The sequence below is a fragment of the Zea mays genome, chromosome 1, assembly GCF_902167145.1.
Source record: "Zea mays cultivar B73 chromosome 1, Zm-B73-REFERENCE-NAM-5.0, whole genome shotgun sequence".
Taxonomy (NCBI): domain Eukaryota; kingdom Viridiplantae; phylum Streptophyta; class Magnoliopsida; order Poales; family Poaceae; genus Zea; species Zea mays.
This window is the reverse complement of record NC_050096.1, coordinates 61386457-61406698: the sequence shown is the minus strand read 5'-3', so window position 1 is coordinate 61406698 and position 20242 is coordinate 61386457. Positions and strand designations below refer to the sequence as shown.

The 20242-nt window shown below is 47.4% G+C and overlaps 2 protein-coding genes across 2 annotated transcripts; both read left to right on the top strand.

Moving 5' to 3' along the window:
• The first annotated feature begins 10210 nt into the window (after nucleotides 1-10210).
• Nucleotides 10211-11988, top strand: LOC103644657 (serine/threonine-protein phosphatase 7 long form homolog). The gene is made up of 6 exons (XM_020541659.1): nucleotides 10211-10541; nucleotides 10619-10805; nucleotides 10887-11095; nucleotides 11186-11480; nucleotides 11550-11633; nucleotides 11710-11988. The coding sequence occupies exons 1-6, from the start codon at nucleotides 10381-10383 to the stop codon at nucleotides 11986-11988; spliced, it is 1215 nt and encodes a 404-aa protein (XP_020397248.1). The 5' UTR covers nucleotides 10211-10380.
• Nucleotides 11989-14501: 2513 nt separating this feature from the next.
• Nucleotides 14502-19585, top strand: LOC109943421 (sanguinarine reductase). Its single transcript, XM_020546381.2, has 9 exons — nucleotides 14502-14969; nucleotides 15274-15386; nucleotides 15499-15552; nucleotides 15658-15742; nucleotides 16245-16350; nucleotides 17730-17816; nucleotides 17896-17993; nucleotides 18080-18189; nucleotides 19302-19585. The coding sequence occupies exons 1-9, from the start codon at nucleotides 14675-14677 to the stop codon at nucleotides 19365-19367; spliced, it is 1014 nt and encodes a 337-aa protein (XP_020401970.1). The 5' UTR covers nucleotides 14502-14674; the 3' UTR covers nucleotides 19368-19585.
• Nucleotides 19586-20242: the final 657 nt, after the last annotated feature.

Genomic DNA, 20242 nt, shown 5'->3' with positions numbered 1-20242 from the left:
GGCCTGGCATCTTGAGCTTGAGGTACGTGTAGCTGGGGATGGCCATGAACTTGGCGTAGCAAGGTCTCCCCAGCACCGCGTGGTAGGTCCCTCGGAACCCGACCACCTCGAACGTGAGGGTTTCCCTACGGAAGTTGGAGGGAGTCCCGAAACAGACGGGCAAATCGAGTTGCCCAAGGGGCTGGACGCGCTTTCCGGGGATGATCCCGTGAAAGGGTGCCGCACCGGCCCGGATCGTGGACAGATCGATCTCCAAGAGTCCGAGGGTCTCGACGTAGATGATGTTGAGGATACTGCCTCCGTCCATGAGGACCTTGGTGAGCCTAGCGTTGCCAATGACAGGATCGACAACGAGCGGGTACCTTCCTGGGCTCGGCACGCAGTCGGGGTGGTCGCCTTGGTCGAAGGTGATGGGCTTGTCAGACCAGTCTAGGTAGACTGGCGTCGCCACCTTTACCGAGCAGACCTCCTGGCGCTCCTGCTTGCGGTGCCGAGCTGAGGCGTTCGCCACTTGCCCACCGTAGATCATGAAGCAGCCGTGAACCTCGGGGAACTCCTCTTCCTTGTTGCCCCCTTTCTTGTTGTCTTGGCCTTTGCCGCACTTTTCTTGGAAGTTTCCAGCGAAGGCCTTGACCAGGTCGTCCCAGTTGGAGATCTGCGCAGGAGGCAGATGCTCCAGCCAGGCCCGGGTGGTGTCGGAGAGGAACAGGGGGAGGTTGCGGATGATGAGGTTGTCATCGTCCGTTCCTCCCAGCTGGCAGGCCAACCGGTAGTCCGCAAGCCACAACTTCGGCCTTGTTTCCCCTGAATACTTGGTGACGGTAGTCAGGGCTCGGAACCGAGCCGGGAACGGCGCCCGTCGTATGGCCCGGCTGAAGGCTTGCAGACCTAGTGGTTCGGGCGAGGGACTCCGATCCTCTTCACTGTCGTAGCGTCCTCCACGCCTGGGGTGGTAGCCTCGGCGCACCCTCTCGTCGAGGCGGGCTCGACGGTCGCGATGGTGTTGCTCGTTGCCGAGGCGACCCGGGGCTGCAGGCGTCCCGTCCCGCGTGCGCCCGGTGTGGACCGAGGCCTCCCGCATGAGTCGGGAAGTTGTTGCGTGATGCTCCGAGGGGCACCCCTGCCTTCGGGAGGCAGAGCTTTCGGCCCATCGGACCACGGCATCCTCTAGGAGATTCTTGAGTTCTCCCTGGATATGCCGCCCCTCGATGGTGGATGGCTCCGGCATTGCTCGGAGTAGTATTGCCGCTGCAGCTAGATTCTGGCTGACCCCGCTGGAGGCCGGGGGCAGCCTTGCCCTGGCATCGTCAACGATACGACATTGGACGTCCCGAGCCCGATGACGTGCTTCTCTGGCGAGTGCTCGGCCTGCCCACTCCTGCTCGATGTTTTGCCGGAGCTGCACAAGTTGCCCTGCTTCCTCGTCGAGCTTGGCCTGCATCTCGCGGATTTGCTTGAGCTGTGTGTCCTGACCCCTCGTAGGGAGTGGGACCACAGCTAGCTCCCGCGGGATGTCAACGCGAGAAGCAGGCACAGGGGGATCGTCATCCTCCGGCATACCAAGGTGGTTGCCTACGTCGCGATCCCCCAGATCGATGTGGAAACATTCGCGACTTGGGCCACAACCCTCGTCGTCAAGGCTGTGGCCATCATCAGAGCAACCGGAGAGGCAATAGTCACATGCGGTCATGACGTCTTGCATGGCACTGGGATCACGGAGCCCGGAGAAATCCCAACCGGTGTCGGGGTCGTCTTCTTCCTCGGAGCCTGGGGGCCCGTAGGTTGAGACGGCCATCAGTCGGTCCCAGGATGACCACATATGGTACCCCGGAAGGTTAGGGTATGCCTTTACGAAAGCGCTCACCGAAGCGGGGTCGCTTGGTGGATCGAAGCTGAATCTAAAAGGCACAGGGTGGAAAACGGACGGTACCTCTTGGTCGATGGACGATGGGGAAGTCGCGTCGGGGACGGACTGCACCATTATCTCAGGTACAAGGCTAACGCCCAGCAAGTCCTTCACGAAAGTGCTGGCATCATCTGTTCGCTTGGGGTTGGCACGTTGCGGGGAAATGACATCCGTCGTTGTCTCGGGTGCGAGGACAACGCCCGACGTGTCCCCCGCTGGGGTGCCGGCGTCGTCGACTCGCTCGACAGCCGACGAGGTGCCGCCTCCTGCCTGGCCACGGTTGCCCCGTCTCCTCCTCCGGCGGTGAGGAGGGTGGCGGGGCAAACCCGGATGCTGCTCTTCGGCCACGGGGGGAAGACGTCGTCGAGTTCGCCGCCGCCGGGCGAGCTGACGGTCGTCGTTGTTGCTGTCGCGCTACGGGGGGAGGAGTACCATGTCGTAGCCACCGTCGAGGGACATGAACTCGAGACTCCCGAAGCGGAGCACCGTCCCAGGCTGAAGAGGTTACTGAAGACTCCCCATCTGGAACTCAACGGGAAGTTGTTCGTTAACACGCAGCAGGCCCCTACCTGGCGCGCCAACTGTCGGTGTTTCGGACCCGGGGGGTCCCTGGACCGACGAGTAAATTTGTCGCTGCGTGCCTCTGTCCAGATGGGTTGGCGCGAGATGGAACACAAGGGGAAAACGCGGCTCGTATTATCTCGCACCAGGGGATGCTCGTAGTAGGGGTTACAAGCGTTCGCGAGACAGAGAGAGTGAGCCTGTTCGTTTTTGCTCATCCCTCCGCGCGACCCTCCCGCATGAAGGCTGTGGACCTCCCTTTTATAGATGTAAGGAGAGGGTCCAGATGTACAATGGGGGGTGTAGCTAGGCGCTAACGTGTTTGGCAGGAAAGTGCCTGAGCCCTGTGTACATGCCAACGTGGCTGTCGGAGAAGTGCTTGGGCCCTGCATAGGCGATAACGTGGCCGTCGGAGAAGTGCCTGAGCCCTGTAGAATCACCGCTGGCGGTGCTACTGGGATCCCGCTGACGTCTCCTTGCTTCCGTAGGGGGCTGAGAACCACCGTCGTCACGGATGCACGCGGGGAGCCATCATTACCTGTTACTGGGACGAGCCAGATGGGACGTCGGTCTTGTTCCCTCGTAGCCTGAGCTAGCTAGGGGAGGGTAATGATGTATCCCCTGTGGCGCGGTCGGTCCGAGCCCAAGGTCGGGCGAGGCGGAGACTTCTCTAAGGCTGAGGCCGGGGTCGGGCGAGGACGCGATTCCTCCCGAGGCCGAGGCTGAGGCCGAGTCTTGGGGTCGGGCGAGGCGGAGACCTCCTCCCGAGGCTGAGGCCTAAGGTCGGGCGAGGCGGAGCTTCCTGTTGCGCCCGAGGTTGAACTTGCCGTTGTCAGCCTTGCCCGGGTGGCTGGCACAGCAGTCGGAGCGGGGTGAGCGGCGATGTTTTCCTGTCAGATCGGTCAGTGAAAGGGCGAAGTGACTGCGGTCACTTCGACCTTGCCGACTGAGGCGCGTGTGTCAGGATAAGGTGTCAGGCGATCCTCGCATTGAATGCGCCTGCGATACGGTCGGTTGGAGAGGCGATTTGGCCAAGGTTGCTTCTCGACGAAGCCTGCTCGAGCTGGGCCTCGGGCGAGCTGTGGGTGCGCCCACTGCCTGAGGAGGCCCTCAGGCGAGACGTAACTTCGTCTGGGACTACAGTTCCCGCCCGAGGCTGGGCTCGGGCGAGGCGAGATCTCGTCCCTTGGGTAGACGAAGCCTTGACCTGAACCGTGCCCATCAGTCTTTGCGGTTTGTGCTGAGGGTGGTTACCAGCCATGTTTAGAAGTGTTGGGGGTACCCCTAATTACGGTACCCGACAATATCCTTGCCTTTTTTCTTCTCAATATGCGTCTCTATATTCCCTTTGCAGTATAAAAAAAGACAACCAATGACTAGACCCAACCTTGTTCTATTTTTTTGGAGTGGCTTAACGTTAATCTTCTCCATTTCATGGGTGGATTTGGAGTTGATAAGAGACTATTCTTCTTATTCGATCAGCTTGACTAGATTCTTTTCCATCTAGCGCACCCTTCTTCCTACAATAGTATTTTCTTCACATTTTCTGTCTATTTCATACCTGCCATGTCAAAAACAGACTTAACAGTGCATCTACCTTGTCGCTAAACATGTTTGTGGCAAGAGAATGAAGTACCTTTTGTGGTCTATCATCATTAGACTTGTACAAAGTCTCCTTCAAGCTCAAGATTAAACTCAACAATCTCTTCATCAAGCTTATGTGGATCAAGAGTGAGATCCCTTATATATTGTAATCAATATCATCCATTGAAGATCTCTGCAACATGTAATTGTTTAATAGACAAAGACTGAAAGAAGGACCTTTAACTCCAAAAAAAGATAGATAATGAGAAAATCAATATGACAATAGCTCTTAAAAGTGACCTTTAATCAACAATGATAGACTTTGAGAAAGTGTAAAAATAAAGGTTGGAACTAAAGCATTAAATTTTAAACAAGTAGAATATTAATATTGAGTGCAATCCAACCAGTCGTATATTTGCATATAGCCTACATAATCTCAATGACGAGATAAGCCTTGATGTTGTAGAGCGGGGTACCTTATCTATGACGAGATAAGCCTTGATATTGTAGAGCGAGATACTGGGCTCTACATATACTCAAATATGTACTCTCTCTTCTATTTCAAAACACCTCTCTTTGGTTTCAGAACACCACACCAAGTATTATCAAGTGCATTTTTATCTTTTGTATTTGAGAACACTTCTCTTATGTTTCAGAACACCTTAAAAGTATGTGAATATCATTAGTATAAATAAAGACATAACACTAGCTAATAAAAGCACCTAGCACCAACATGATTAACTAGTATTTGTAACATTCAATTGCACTATGCATGTAACTATATCTTTAATTTAGTTGTGTGCATTTCAATGTATATTCATTGCATATAATATTTTTGTACAATTCATTGGCCCAAGCCCATCGTGCTTCGTGCCAAACGGGTTCGGGCCAGTAAAGCCCAACAAACTTTTGGCCCGTGCTGTGCCAGCCCGAAGTGTAAAAACAGTGGCCCAGTCCGGCCCTAAACCACGTCGTGCCTTCATTGGGCCGTGCCGGCCCAAGCCCGACCCGTATATTTGACCACATAAAATCAAAATATTACAACCATATAAAGTTTATAGCTTACTAAATTAAAGATATTAAACAATTTTAGCATCATTTGACCACATAAACTTCCAATATAACAACAATATAAAGTCGATATCTTACTAAATTAAAGAAATTAAATATATTGGGCTTAATTGGGCCGTGCCGGTTCAAACCCGGTCCATCTATGCGAACCGTGCTGGGGCCCGATGGGCCGGAAATTGAGGCCCGGCCCAAATCCGCCTTCGGACCGTGTTAGCTCGGCCCATATTATTTCGTGTCGGGCCGTGGTTTGGGCTCATATTTTCGGAGCATGCTCGTGCTGCCCGAAAAGCTCGGCCCATATTCCCACTTCCCAGCACTATTTCTAGTATATTACTAATGTTGTTGCCCTGAACTGAAGGGCAAAGGTACCAAAACAGTCCCAGCGCGAATGCGCGATGGTTCCGAGCCAAAGGCGGCTCCCTCGCGCCGTCGCGCGGTCTCGCGCCACTCACCCGCATTGGCCCCACCGGGCATCAGACACCTGGCCAGGCTGCGGCCAAGTGGCGCGTCCCACCAACTTTTTTGCAAATTGGCCCTTTTCGCGTTTTTTCCCACATTTATGCCCCTGGCAGTTTCATTTCAAAAAATGGACCCATAGCTCGGCGCCGTCATCATTGGCGCCGAGCATGTGTGTGCCGGCGCCAATACTATTGGCGCCTGTCTGCCTGACGGGGATGACTCGGTGGACGTGACGTGTCAGGGGGTCGGCGCCATAGATCTTGGCGCCGACCCCCCTGTTGGCGGAAGTCCACGTGTCAGGGGGTCGGCGCCATAGATCTTGGCGCCGACCCCCTATATTCAAAATAGTTCAAACCCTAATTTTGACCCGCGCCCAGGGTTTTTTCGCCAGCCAGCCGCCGCGCCGCCTTGTTCGCCCCCCGCCGCCATAGCCGACGCCGCCCGGCGCCCTACCACCGCGCCACTGCCGCCCGCGCCGCCCCGGCCGCGCCGCCCCGCCACCGGCCTGCCCGGCCGCGCCGCCCCACCACCGGCGCGCCCGCCCGCGCCGCCCCCGCCACCGGACGGCCACGGCAGCGCCGCCCCGCCCCCGGACCTCCACGCCCGCCCCGCCCCGCCACCGGCCGGCCACGCCCTCGCCCGCCCCGGCCCCGGACGGCCACGCCCGCGCCGCGCCGCCCCCGGACGGCCACGCCCGAGCCGCCCCTGCCCGCGCCGGCCCGCCCCGCAAGCTCCACCGCGCCGCCCAAGAAGCGCCGCCGCCAACGCCCGTCCCACGGCCGCGCCCCGTTCCGGCCAACCCCGCGAAGCCCAGTTCCCTCCCGGCGCCCCGACCCCGGCCGTCGACACACTGCCCCGCTCCTCGCCCGCGTCGTCGTCGTCCATCCCCGACCCCGACCCGGACCGTCAAGGTAAATTTTATATGGTTTTTGTTATTATGTAAGCATTTTGTATTAATTATGTTAGATTGTTGTGCTATAATTTGTTGTATTTTGAATGTGATGAATGTTAGTAATTGTGATAAATGCTAATTTGATTGAATATTATGAATGTGAGTCAAATGTGCATGTTTTTTATCCTCCCCATGCAGGGGAGGTGCTGTCAAAATTTGCAATTATTATATATGAGTATTTTATAAGGTGGTTAGTATATTAGTGGGTGGTGGTTATATTTATACTTATTTAGGTACTAATTAGTGGTTTGTGGTTAGGTAATAACAATCCACAGTTTATATTGAATTTTTAATTGGTGTTTCAAATAGATGGACAATTTTTTGAGCTTGTATCATGGAGGCAATGTGGAACAAGATCCGTATGGAAATGCCAAGTTCATTGACATGCGACACGTGCCGGTACTATTCAATGCTAGACCCTCCTTGAGAGATGTGTTTACAAAGGCTAAACAAAAGTTAGGTTACCATGAAGCTGATGACATTGCGGTTGACAGAGTGCTTAATATCGGTCATCCACCAAATGTCATAAGACGAGTCATCCCAATTGATTGTCAACTGGATTGGGATAATTATATTACTTCGGCTATGAAGACCCATTTGCAACTCATGGAGGTTGTGGTGCGTCCGGTTGTAGTAGACCGTCCCCCTGAAGACTTTGATCGTGCTATCCATGACGTGCCAACTGTTCCTGATGCTCAATCTGGCCCCAATTTGATCCCATTAAGTCAGCCAGGAGATGGTCTGCAGACAGATTTAGCTGCGTGTATCCCTTTGGCACAAACCAATTGCAGTAAGTCTTATTGGCATTACATCTTCATTTTGGACCATGAGCACTTTGCTCATTCCATTTGACGTGGGACTGATCATCTTGTACCTGTTGCAGGAGAGACTCCTACTCTTGTGGTTGATCCTCAGACTGAGGCACGTGGCTGCTTCGGTGATGGTTTTATTGCCTCCAACAGTCCTGAGTTTAGGAATGAAGAGGAGCCATATGCCTTTGCTATGGCTGCCGATTCAGATGATGATCGCCCGGTTGGTGAACTCACAGAGAGTGACATTGAGATGTTGCAACGTGTTTTTCCAGACGGTCGGGATCCTAGAGTGCATGAGTTCAGCGATCTTAGTCTTTCTCATCAGGCAAATGCAGAGGGCAGGGATGATGAGCTGCTTGACGCTCCTGAGGCCGGTCCTAGCATGATGATTGAAAAGGGTAGGGTCTTCAAGGACCTAACTGCCTTGAAGAGGTGGTTGCAGCATTATGCAGTCTTACGAAAGAGGCCGTATAGAGTACTTCATTCGTACGAGAAACGTCGTTACACGGTTGTATGCGACAAGGATAACTGTTCATGGAGGGTTTGTGCTAGGATACAAAAGATCACCGCAAAGTGGAAGATAACAAAAGTAGTGGGGCCACACACATGTGCTGAACATGAGTTAACGATGAAACATCGCCAATTGACATCAACCCTCATCGGGAAGCGACTTATGGGAATACTGCAGTCGGAACCAAATATGAAGGTTAGGACAATCATGAGGATCGTGGAGAATGTGTTTGATGGGTACAAGATAACATATGGTAAAGCTTGGAGGGCTAAGCAGTGTGCGTGGAAGATGATATATGGGGACTGGGAGTCTGGGTACGAGCAGCTACCTGTTCTTTTAAATGCAATGAAGGCGGTCAATCCAGGCATGCATTATGAGTACATCCCTAAACCAAATGCATGGATTGATGGGAGACAGATATTCTTCCGTGCGTTCTGGTGCTTTCCCCAGTGTGTGGATGCCTTCCGGCATTGTCGTCCTGTCTTTTCAATTGACGGCACGTTTCTTCTCGGCAAGTACCAGGGCACTCTTCTAATTGCCATATCCGTTGATGCAAACAACAAGCTAGTTCCCCTAGCATTTGCTCTGGTTGAGAAAGAGAACAAAGACAGTTGGGGCTAGTTCCTGCGATTGGTCCGGATACATGTGGTTGGCCCAGGACGGGAAGTTGGTGTAATATCAGATCGGCACCAGGGAATACTCAACGCGGTCCGTGAGCAGATCGATGGGTACCCTCCTTTGCATCACAGGTGGTGTACTCGACACCTTGCTGAGAATCTTCTGCGTAAGGATGGTGTCAAGGATAACTTTGAGCTTTTCCAGGATACATGTCGACAGCTGGAAGACAAGTTCTTTAGAGAAAAGTTAGAAAAGCTCAAAGTCGCAACAAATGCCGAAGGTAGAGATTGGTTGAATGGATTGATGCCGGATTTGGAGAAGTGGACGAGAGCTCACGACTTAGGTGGATGGAGATATGAGTTCCAGTGTAGTAACATGGCCGAGTCATTCAACAAATTATTGTTGGGCATACGTGGTATGCCGGTCACTGCTATAGTGACATTTACCTTTTACAAGCTTGTGGCATGGTTTAATGATAGACACACCCACGCAGTTGGATTGCAGAATGAGGGAGAGAGATGGGCTCCAAAGCCTAAGACCTTTCTAGAGAAGGCAAAGGAAAGGGCAAACACACACACTGTTGATTGTTTTGACTTACAGTCAGGGACATATGAGGTATTCCTTCAAGCTGGTACTACTTCTGACGGCGAGTCACAAGAGTCGAGGAAGCATGTGGTTGTCCTTAATGACTTGTCATGTACTTGTGGCGCACCCAGGCAATACCATTTTCCATGTTCTCATCTAATCGCAGCTGCTCGAGCTCGTAACTTTGACTTAGAGAGGAGGATACCTCAAGAGTTTACTATTGATAAACTAGTGTTGACTTGGAGTCCAAGATTTATTCCTTATTGTGACGCGGGTGAGTGGCCTCCGTACGATGGCCCAAAGTATGTTGCTGATCCAAGTAGTCGTTGGACCAAGCGTGGATCCAGGAAGAGGACGAGGCACAAGATGGTTATGGATCAGGTTGGTGGTAGGAGTAGAAGGGGAAGGAGAACACCATTTCTTACCGACCCCGAGCAGTATGAGTGTGGCAAGTGCGGTAGACTTGGTCATAATTCACGCACTTGTCGTTGGCAGATTAGCGAGGTTTGTATTTTTTGTTTAATGATACTACCTTAATTTTATTTGATAAGTCCTTATTACTTACTAACATTAATTTCATTTTGTAGGATGGCACAGTTCCACCTCCTCGACCCGTTCTACGACGAGAGCCACCGGGGGCGCCTTCTGTCGGAAGGCCAGGTATTTAATTGTAAATATCTTTTGTAGATTTGTTGTTGTACAAATGGTGTTGCTTATATAATATTTTTCCGTGTAGGACCTAGCAACGCTTCGTTCTAGGACACACAATGGGTTCCTAGACATGGTGTTCGACGACAGGTACACTAATTACCTCAGACGAGCAGGTCTAGATGTAATATCTTACCAGTTACGACGCGGGTTGCCTACTATTGATTCGGCGGCCATTACTGCACTTGTGGACATGTATTGTTATGATTTTATAAAAATATTCTTGAATCATTGAGCTCGTTTACACTATTTTTTTTAATTGTGTAGGTGGCGGCCTGAGACACATAGTTTTCATCTTCCTTTTGGTGAGATGACAGTCACATTAGAGGATGCACAGAAGATACTTGGACTCGATGTTGGTGGCAGAGCAGTGACAGGCCAATGTGACTCTGACGGTTGGAGGGCTAGAGTTGAGGGCTTTCTTGGTAGGGAGCTTCCTGCTGAGGGCGTTGAAAGGACTGCTGGAGTAGGCATCACATGGCTCCGTCAGTCTTTTGGTGTGTGCCCTGCTGATGCTGATGAGGCTACAGTCCAGTTCTATTGTCGAGCTTGGATCTTGCACATGTTTGGTTGTGTCCTCTTCCCAGACGCCACATGAGACTGCGCGTCCTGGATGTACATCCCATGTCTAACCGACTGGGATACAGCTGGACAGTACAGTTGGGGCTCCGCTGTGCTTTCTTTTTTGTACCGGCAGCTTTGTGAAGCTTGCCGTCGTACGTCCTCCTCTTCGTCTATAGGCGGTTGCGTCTACCTCCTGCAGATATGGATGTGGTACGTCTAGGACCGACGTCTTCTAAATTTTATTTAATAACGCTATATTACTTACTAACATAAATTTCATTTTGCAGGTTTCGCATACCAGTTGGTCGACCACGTGTTTTCCAGCCTAGACCCTGGCCATGGATGATTTATGGAAATGAACGTCTTCGACCGACGTATGCTTATATTTGGGACCAAGTGGCAGCTCCTTTTGCGAGAGCTAAGAGGGCATACATGGAGTATGTTAACGAGTTTGACACCCTTTCTGCCTCTAGCGTAAGTACTCAACATGTATATCTTATCGTTATGAAATTTGTTTTATTTTACTTAACATAGATTGCTTCATTTTTGTTTTAGGTCACATGGCAGCCATACAACGCACCTGAGTATGCTGGGATGATCTTTAGTGTAGTATGCAGCAGTGAAGATGAACTCTATATGATGCAATGTCCTTTGGTCTGTTTCTGGTGTGTTGAGTGGCACCTACCTCACAGGGTTCAGAGACAGTTTGGTAGGAACCAGCTATGGCCGGTTGAAGATGTTCCTACTTCAAAGGAGCTACACAAGTAAGTTCACAATCTATAAATCCAGTTTGCAATTTATAACATCAATCATTCTTAACTTTGTGTTCTTTATATGATATGATTTGTGTGTAGATTTGACCGGCGGAAGCAAAAGAAGATAACAGACTTTCGTCAACATCATCTGATATTAGTAAATAATTGGGAATCGGGTGCTGAGAATGTATATTCCAACGATGAGTTGCACAACAACAGTGATTACAGGCGGTACCAAGCTTGGTACCAGGGTGCGACTCGTTGTAAGCTTCGCCAGCAGTGGACAGCGGAAGACTACGCCGACATTGATTCTTCTGACGATGAAGAAACGGAGTATGACCTGTCCACTAGACTGGGAACCCAAGTGGAGGCGGCACCCATATTAGATCGAGTGGTAAGTTTTACTCGATTTTAATACTCGACATGTATAAATTGTATGTGTGATGCAAATTGTGTTGTACAGGGTAACACATTGCGACGGTCGGTAGAGGACATTGATCGCCAACTTTTGACTACGGGCGACAGCAGCATGCGCAGCTTCTTGCAGGTAAGCCCACATGCATCGTTTATAGCCTTTAGCGTGTTATGAATATGTTGTAAACTAATATGTCTTTGGCATGCAGCGTTTATCTAGGCGCCTACGTGGAGCTGCTGCTCGCTGTGGCTGCAGGACTACTGTTGAACATGACGTCCATGTACCATCGTGTACCGACACAGCAACGCCCTCCACAGGTCTTGGTGCTGGCTTCGACTACGATCACGACGAGATAGGACCTTCACAGCTTGAGGGGGCTCCTTCGACACAGCCATTACAACCACAAGAGCGTAGGCGACACCGCTCTCCACAACGTTACACTCTAGGCACCGACGCTTTAGGCAAGGGTAAGACTAGGAGACGTTGAATTGGTTTGGACTCTATGGACTTGTTATGTAACGTATGAATTATATAGACTTGTAATGGACTCATTTGGCCTCTACGGGCTTGTATGACATTTTAATGGACTTGTATGAATTCTATGGACTTGTAATGAACTTGTTTAGACTTTTATGAGCTTGCTTGGAATTGTTTACAATTGTATGCACTTGTATGTTATGCTTATCTATGAGTATATCTTGGATTGACAAAAAACAGAGAAAACTCTGCCGAAATTTTGTGAAATTGTTGGTTATGTCATGTAGCCTTTACATAACTATTACATAGCCTTTTCAGAAGCATTAATTTTTGGACTAGCATCTATACTTTTCAGATCCATTTCGTAGCCTTTTCAGGAGTGCTTATATAGCCTTTTCAGAGTGTAAAAATAGGCTTTTCAGGATTGTATATATAGCCTTTACAGAAAAAGAACATAGCGTAGGACATGTAGCCTTTTCAGAACAAGAACATAGCCTTTTCAGAGTTTTTGTACATATCTGATGTTTATAATCTATTACACTATCTATCCTTTAGCCTATATATACACGATCCTTTGTACATTTGCTTCATTGTGCAATAGAATGGCTTCAGGGTCTTCGAGGGGCAAGGGTGCGGTAAATGAGAGACGAAAGGATGGAGGGAAGTTAACTCCAATGTGTTTTGATGGCCCTCTTGGTCCAGATTTTTTTGAAGAGGCGGTTTTTAACTTTCCAGTTCAAAGTAAAAAAGATTTCAACAAAGAGGTTAGACTTAGGTCCTACGATAATAGGAGAGAAGTTTGGCCGAAGTGCATGCATGGCGAGGATTGCTTGGTGCAGATGTTCGTTGAGGGTGGAATTGATGGAGGCCGGCGTTTCTTCAGATGTCCTTATGCATATGTACAAATTAATTTGTAGTCCTTTTTTCTAAATACTTTTGTTGTTCAGTGAAACTAACTATGAACATTTATGCAGCATTCATTGGTCAAGGAGAATTGTGGGTTCACTCGTTGGGTAGATCCTCGTCCAATTTTTCCTCATGCGGAATACATATCCTACCTACAGAATAGGATATTTGATCTAGAGAGAGAAGTAAGCAACAAAAATGATGAGGAAGAAAGAGACACAAACAATGGTGGTGCTTCACAGGTGCAAGTATGCCCAGATCCATATTGTTGCTGCCCTTGTCACAACAAGAATGTTGGTCCTCCGTCGTCTCCACCGCACCCACAGCAGACACCAACAATGGGAGGATACTATGGGGAAGGGTCAACTCAATTTGGAATGTGGGAGCACTACTAGAAAACTCTTATGTATCAATTGCTTTCAGCGTGTTGATTATCTATTTCAATTGCTTCAAGTCGCCTTCAAGAATTGCTTTAAATCTACTTTTCATCAATTATGTATTTATGTAATTTTTCATCAATTTGAAGGTAATTCATTACGAAATATCATTGTTCGACAATACATATTACCGAATAATAAGTTCTTTATTACATAACTTCAAATAAAACACCAATACTACTGAGTACAACGGGGCCATTTGCCTTTGCGAAATGCATCAGGGTTCTCCTCCATTGCTTCCTTTGCACGACGTGCACGCTCAAGCTTCTTCTCCTTATCTTCCCTGCATTCAGCAACACGCCTCATTTTCTCTTCGTCTTCACGTTGTTGCTCGGCAGTAAGCTCCTCTCGTCTTTTTTTCATCCTCTCTTTGTCCTCTGCATCCCACTTTTGAAGATTCTCCAGCCACTTCTTATCTTTCTCTGATATTTCTGTGTCAATCCACTGCTCAAAATCACATAGCGGTGGAGGAGTCTACAAAATGTGCAATTATTAGTACGCAAAAAAACATTTACAAAAACATTCACAAATGTAAACATATTACAAGACTATTCTCACCATTAAATTCATCTGACGTTGAACAATAGTTGGCTCAAATGCAAAGTTAGCACACATCCAATACCTCTGTCGATAGGTGTCATGATCTTCAGACTTATCGACCTTACAAGGATCACCACAAAAACACATAGGCACTGGAACACCACTTGGCAAAGGCAGCGGGTCGAAGGCAGTTCCGGTCAAAGGACCCTTCCTAAATTTCCATAAACTCTATAACAATCAGAAATATAATAGACTCACAAAATAAGAGGCAGATCCAAAACTTACCTTTGTTTAGCATATTTACCACGCCTAGACATCTCTAGTTTAGAAGAATTGAAATGAGCACAGGAACAAGCCAGATGTAGGGTACTATTTATAGGCACGTACCTCGGCGCCATAGATCTTGGCGCCGAGGTAGGCGTCGTTGACCGGGTGCCTACCTCGGCGCCAAGATCTATGGCGCCGAGGTACGTGCCACGTAGGTCCAGGTCACACCGGCGTCTGACGTATAAGCGCCAATAGTATTGGCGCCGGCACACACATGCTCGGCGCCAATGATGACGGCGCCGAGCTATGGGTCCATTTTTTGAAATGAAACTGCCAGGGGCATAAATGTGGGAAAAAAACCCGAAAAGGGCCGATTTGCAAAAAAGTTGGCGCGTCCCATGCCTCGCCTTCCCTTCCGATATCTCTTCGTCTCGCCGCCGCCGCGCGCGCGCATTCTCGTGTGACGTGTCCGGTGTCTCAGCACTCCGCGGTCCGTCCACTCCCTGGCTTCTGTACCCATCGTTGCTCTTGGCCCCAGACCCCAAGATGGCGGTGGGTTGCTTCAACCCCGTGCTCTCGCCGCTCGTTCCTTCGCCGCCGCGTAGCCGCCTCCGAGCGGCGCTGCGGTCTCACTCTCACCAGCCGACCGCGGTCTCCCTCCGCTTGCTCCCGTCCGGCGCGGCAGCTGGTCGTGGCACGTGGCGGCTCGCGGCGGCGGCAGAGTCGCAGGCCGTGCAGGAGCAGCAGGCGCGGACGGAAGAGCCCGGTGAGGCCGGCGGGCCGGGTGCCGCCGAGGCGTCCTCCAAGCTGGTTCTGGTCGTTGGCGGAACCGGTGGTGTTGGTGAGATACCAATATATCTGATGTTCGTTCTACTTCTACCATTGCGTATTTGCGTAGCATTTTCCCCGAGGCAAAGATTTCGTGTCGAATTACAGCTCCGAGACAGAAAAGCTCATTTACCTCTGAATTTGACAATATCTTAGTGCCAGTTACTGTGTTTGAAACATGCGAGATATTAATCATTGGAGGGCTAAGGATAACATGTTTGTGTTGCATTGCAAGTTTGTGTTCGTGTGTCCTTTTTAGCGTTGCTTGCTAGCTCAGTTGGCAAGATATTGACTGAGTAGTGAGTACATCCTTTCAGGGCAGTTGGTTGTAGCATCGTTGCTGAGCAGGAACATCAAGTCAAGGTTGCTCCTAAGAGATCCAGAAAAGGCATCAGCACTATTTGGCAAGCAGGATGAGAGTGTACTGCAGGTACATCTGGATATTCAGCATTCCATCCCCCACCGTTGTCTCCAAGAAAAATGTACACCTATCGACCTTTCGTGCTCGTGCCTGGATTATTTAATTTTATCTTTCATGTCAGGTTTACAAAGCGGACACAAGAAACCCTAATGATTTGGATCCACTAATGTTTGAGGTTGGTCCCTTCTTTTTCTATGAATTTATACAGTTCATATATTTTCTTGGGCTATCTATTTCTGCAATGATTGAATAAATCAAAATATAGGGGTCTCTTTTCTAGGGAGTTACGCATGTGATATGTTGTACTGGAACTACAGCATTTCCATCTAAACGCTGGGATGGAGAGAATACTCCAGAACGTGTAGGTATGTACTGCCTCTTATTCTGCAATCGAAGTTAAACTTTCATCCAAGATATCAGTCAATGTTAAAGAAGAACATGCACTTCACCCTTATTTAGATAATCCAGACAAAAGAATTTTGGACAAGGATAATCTTGATGGAACATAGGAACTTTCCATTCCAGAATGAACCAAATAAAAGGCTGAAATTTAGCTGAGACAGAGGCCTAATGAGTTATTTATTGGTTTGAGCTGTAAACATCTATTTATGTGTTCATTATGTACATTCTTCTGGTCAAATCATGCACACCTGTATGCTTAATCATTTTTTTCTTGAACGCGCAGGAGAGCTGCGCATCATTATATAAGAAGAAGAAAAAGTCCAAAATAAACCTGCTTAGTCATTTTAAGTTGATGCATATCAGTAGCCATAGATATCCATGTTTATCACCTACACAAGCTAAGAATAACAGTTATGGGTGAGAAAGTGTCTTAGTTCACTGATCACACACATATTTTTGTGACAGATTGGGATGGCATCAGAAATCTTGTAAGTGCCTTGCCACAGACAATCAAGAGACTGGTTCTTGTGTCATCTATTGGTGTTACAAAATACAATGAGATACCATGGAGGTATAATACCTTATGATTCTGAAGAGGGTATTTACAGCTGAACTTCACGACATCATAGTATGATAGTAATGTTAAAGGTTACCCTTCTAAAACAATATGCAAGACGCGTTAGCTACAACGCTGCACGGGTCGAGTCGCACAGCACCTAGTATCCATCGTTTACGACTAGGACTACTGGGGTCTCTAATCCCATTTGCTCCCCTAGCTTTCGTCTCTCAGTGTCAGTGTCGGCCCAGCAGAGTGCTTTCGCCGTTGGTGTTCTTTCCGATCTCAATGCATTTCACCGCTCCACCAGAAATTCCCTCTGCCCCTACCGTACTCCAGCTGTTCCGGATTGTAATCCCTAATGAAAAAATAGCTCCATGAGCAAAAGCCCCTGTCATGATGAACCCTGCAATGTATTGGTGATGAGTATATAAAGCAGCTTGAGTAGTAAAGTCTTGTGCTATGAATGCATAAGCAGGTAAAGAGTACATATGTTGAGCTACTAAGGAAGTAATAACCCCTAACGAAGCTAGAGCAAGGCCTAATTGAAAATGAATCGAATTATTGATTGTATCATAAAGGCCTTTATGCCCACGTCCTAATCGACCCCCCCGGAGGAGTATGTGCTTCTAAAAGATCTTTGATACTGTGCCCAATTCCGAAGTTAGTTCGATACATATGACCGACAATGAGAAAAATAAATGCAATAGCTAAATGATGATGAGCAATATCGGTCAACCACAAACTTAGTGTTTGTGGATGGAATCCCCCAAGAAGGGTCAGAATGGTTCCCGCTCCTTGAGTGGTACCAAATAAATGATTACTCGAATCAGGATTTTGGGCATAAAGATTCCACTGACCCGTCAGAAGGGGACCCAACCCCTAGGGATAGGGTAATACATCTAAGAAATTATTCCATCGAACGTACTCCCCCTGGATCCGGGAACGCGGGTCTCCAAAACCCGATGTCGTAGGTTCAAATCCTACAGAGCGTGATTCCATATATCTTATGCCGAAACTAAAATAACTTAAAAAAACAAAGTAGAATTGCAACTCCAATTTGACCTCCTCCAGACCAGAGATGAGGTCAATCAAAAAAGAAATATTACTCAATCAAAGATCCAACTGATCCCCACGCCTGTATTGCAAATACGCAGTCACGAATAATCCCGCTAAAGTAATAGGAATTAGGCCTAAGACGATTCCAAATAGAAAAACTATGTTTTACGTGTAAATCTTAGTTTTATAAACAGTGTATATTAGCCAATTTTCACAACCAACTTCTTGTCAGGCAGTATCTTTGCCTTTCACGTTGGTATTTGTATTTACCACTCAGTTTTATGTTCCATAACTTTAACCTTGGTCCTTGAGCAATCATGTTATGTATTTTTCAGCATCATGAATCTGTTTGGTGTGCTCAAGTACAAGAAGATGGGAGAAGACTTTGTTCGCAATTCAGGAATACCATTCACGATTATCAGGTATTCAGGTTTGTTCACAGAAAAGTTTTTTGGTGGGATCATAGATATATTATTCTGACATGATACAAGCTGTTTGCAGGCCTGGAAGATTGACAGATGGACCCTACACTTCATATGATCTTAATACACTTCTTAAAGCTACAGCTGGGGAGCGACGAGCAGTAGTCATAGGCAAAGGTTATTTCTTTTGTTCACCTGCATTTTATGATGACACTTTTGTTTTGATAAGATTTTTGCTTCTTCTAACACCTCATACCTACTAGGCGACAAGCTTGTGGGGGAAGTTAGCAGACTTGTGGTGGCAGAAGCTTGTATCCAAGCTTTAGACATTGAATCTACTGAAGGACAGATATATGAGATTAATTCAGTGAAGGTACTCATTTTTTTTTCTAGAACAGGTACACTTAGTTATTGGTAATTAGCTAATTATCATCAGGTCTCAATCGAGATATAATGTGATTTAGTCCCTTAAAATTTTCAATCTCTTTATTTTTCTCGAACACACAACATAGTTGTGTATCATTTAGTTAATAGAGGAAAGTTGTTAGCATATAGGCCTTAACTGCCTTATGAGTTATGATTACAACATGTGCCACTAACCAATTGAGGAAGACGAAGTCCCAACAACCTAAAACCTATTCTGGCAGTAGAAATGACTGTAGTTCCCTTCATTCCTTGCCCCTGCTGTCTGCTGTACACCAGTGGTCTTTCATTAAGCACATCTTGCAGCACATTTTTTGGTTCTGGACTCTGGAGATGCAGAATTGGATTATTGAAGGCACAATGTTCTGGTGCTTACACAACTTCCAAGCAACCAATTGGACCAGACTGTTGAAGCCTTCTGCAATGTCTTTTATAGTTTTATCCAGCCTTTTTAGAGCACCATGCCACGAGCTAGAGAGGAGATATCTCTGTGTGGCACTGGCATCCCTGCTTGGAGGATGACCCTATAGTGGTTTAGCTTTTTAGCACTGTTTTTAAGGCGTCGCCTAGGCGTCGCCTAGGCGACGCCTAGGCGTCCGGGCGGTGGTCTGACGCCTAGGCGCCTTGCCCGCCTACCTCGCCTAGGCGTCGCCTAGGCGCCGCCTAGGCGTCTAGGCGGTGGTCCAACGCCTTGGAGCGCCTTACCGCTTTAAAAACCATGCTTTTTAGACAGCTAAACTATTCAACATATGGCTTAATTGCAAGACTTGGTACCAAACCGCTAGCTCTCATGATTATTGCATGGTGTTTTTTATCATTACCTAGATCCTTACCTTTTAAAACTTTAAATTTTGCTTACCTTCAAATTAAAATAGACACTTGCTGAAGCTGCCTCTTATATCATGGGATGCATTATTGTGACTTTGGCATAAATATGGGTGCTGACACCGACTAGAGTTGCATATCAAGATGGAACTCCTTAGACTTGCATTTTGCTTATTTTCTGGTTATCTAAGTGAAATCTGTGTATATTCTACTTATGTGGACACAATATAAACTCAGGGTGAAGGACCTGGGACTGACCCAGAGAAATGGGAGGAGCTATTCAGATCTGTTCAATCAGACTAGTGGCATTCTTCAAAGGGTACATCATAGTGTAATGTAATCTGTAGAAACAGCACAATTTAACAGTCATAGTCATTGAACAGTAATCATGTACAGTAATTTAGGTACCACTTGCGAAAAAGAATGTTTAGTTTGTGTACATAATATGTGAATATTGAGATATGACTATTACCTCCTAAAAGTGATATTTTTGTTGGAAAATAAAATGTTCGTTATCCTTATTGCTTTCTGACTTGATTTTATTTTTTCCCTCGGAATGCGATCATACTTGGATTGTTCATTTTCAATATATATTTCCTTTTGTTAAATATGTAAATCAATTAGAATTTGCGCTGAATGAATTAAGGGCTTTGCTGCGGTACACCTAAATAACTGTGAGCAGTCTATTTATTTTGATCGGATGATCAAGATGACCTATTAACTTCTAGGAAGTAATAGATGAAATGTATATTTATTTAATTGTTTGTTTTATAAAAAGGATGAATAAGGAAAGTTCTAGATATAATTTTTTTCTAGATTTGATTGATACAAGCTGGCAGAGAAAATGGGTCAGGATTCATCTAATTATAGTGGTGTTTAATGATCAACATAACTATTTGGACTAACATTATTTGTTAGTGTTTATGGATATAATTTAAAGAATGTAATATGGACTTAGATGAAGTCAAAGTGGTGATTGAGAAGATTAACATATCAAGAAAAAACGCTAGATGACTCAGTGAACACCTGAAAATATTATGCAAGAGTCTAAGACATAAGATGAAAGAAGTTTGGACAAAGAGACATGATGAAATGCGGAAAAGTAGGACCGATTGTGTTCGATGAGGCATCAAATAAAACACTATATAAGAGTTGCAATGTATAGAAGGAAGGGCTAC

What these genes read in the sequence shown, in the direction of transcription:
- LOC103644657 (XM_020541659.1), top strand. Translation starts at nt 10,381, where the DNA reads ATGTACATCCCATGTCTAACCGACTGGGATACAGCTGGACAGTACAGT. An exon ending in ACACCCTTTCTGCCTCTAGC is followed by an intron (nt 10,806 to 10,886) that starts GTAAGTACTCAA and finishes TTTTTGTTTTAG; the next exon opens with GTCACATGGCAGCCATACAA. An exon ending in CACCCATATTAGATCGAGTG is followed by an intron (nt 11,481 to 11,549) that starts GTAAGTTTTACT and finishes TGTGTTGTACAG; the next exon opens with GGTAACACATTGCGACGGTC.
- LOC109943421 (XM_020546381.2), top strand. Translation starts at nt 14,675, where the DNA reads ATGGCGGTGGGTTGCTTCAACCCCGTGCTCTCGCCGCTCGTTCCTTCG. An exon ending in AGGATGAGAGTGTACTGCAG is followed by an intron (nt 15,387 to 15,498) that starts GTACATCTGGAT and finishes CTTTCATGTCAG; the next exon opens with GTTTACAAAGCGGACACAAG. An exon ending in ATGAGATTAATTCAGTGAAG is followed by an intron (nt 18,190 to 19,301) that starts GTACTCATTTTT and finishes ATATAAACTCAG; the next exon opens with GGTGAAGGACCTGGGACTGA.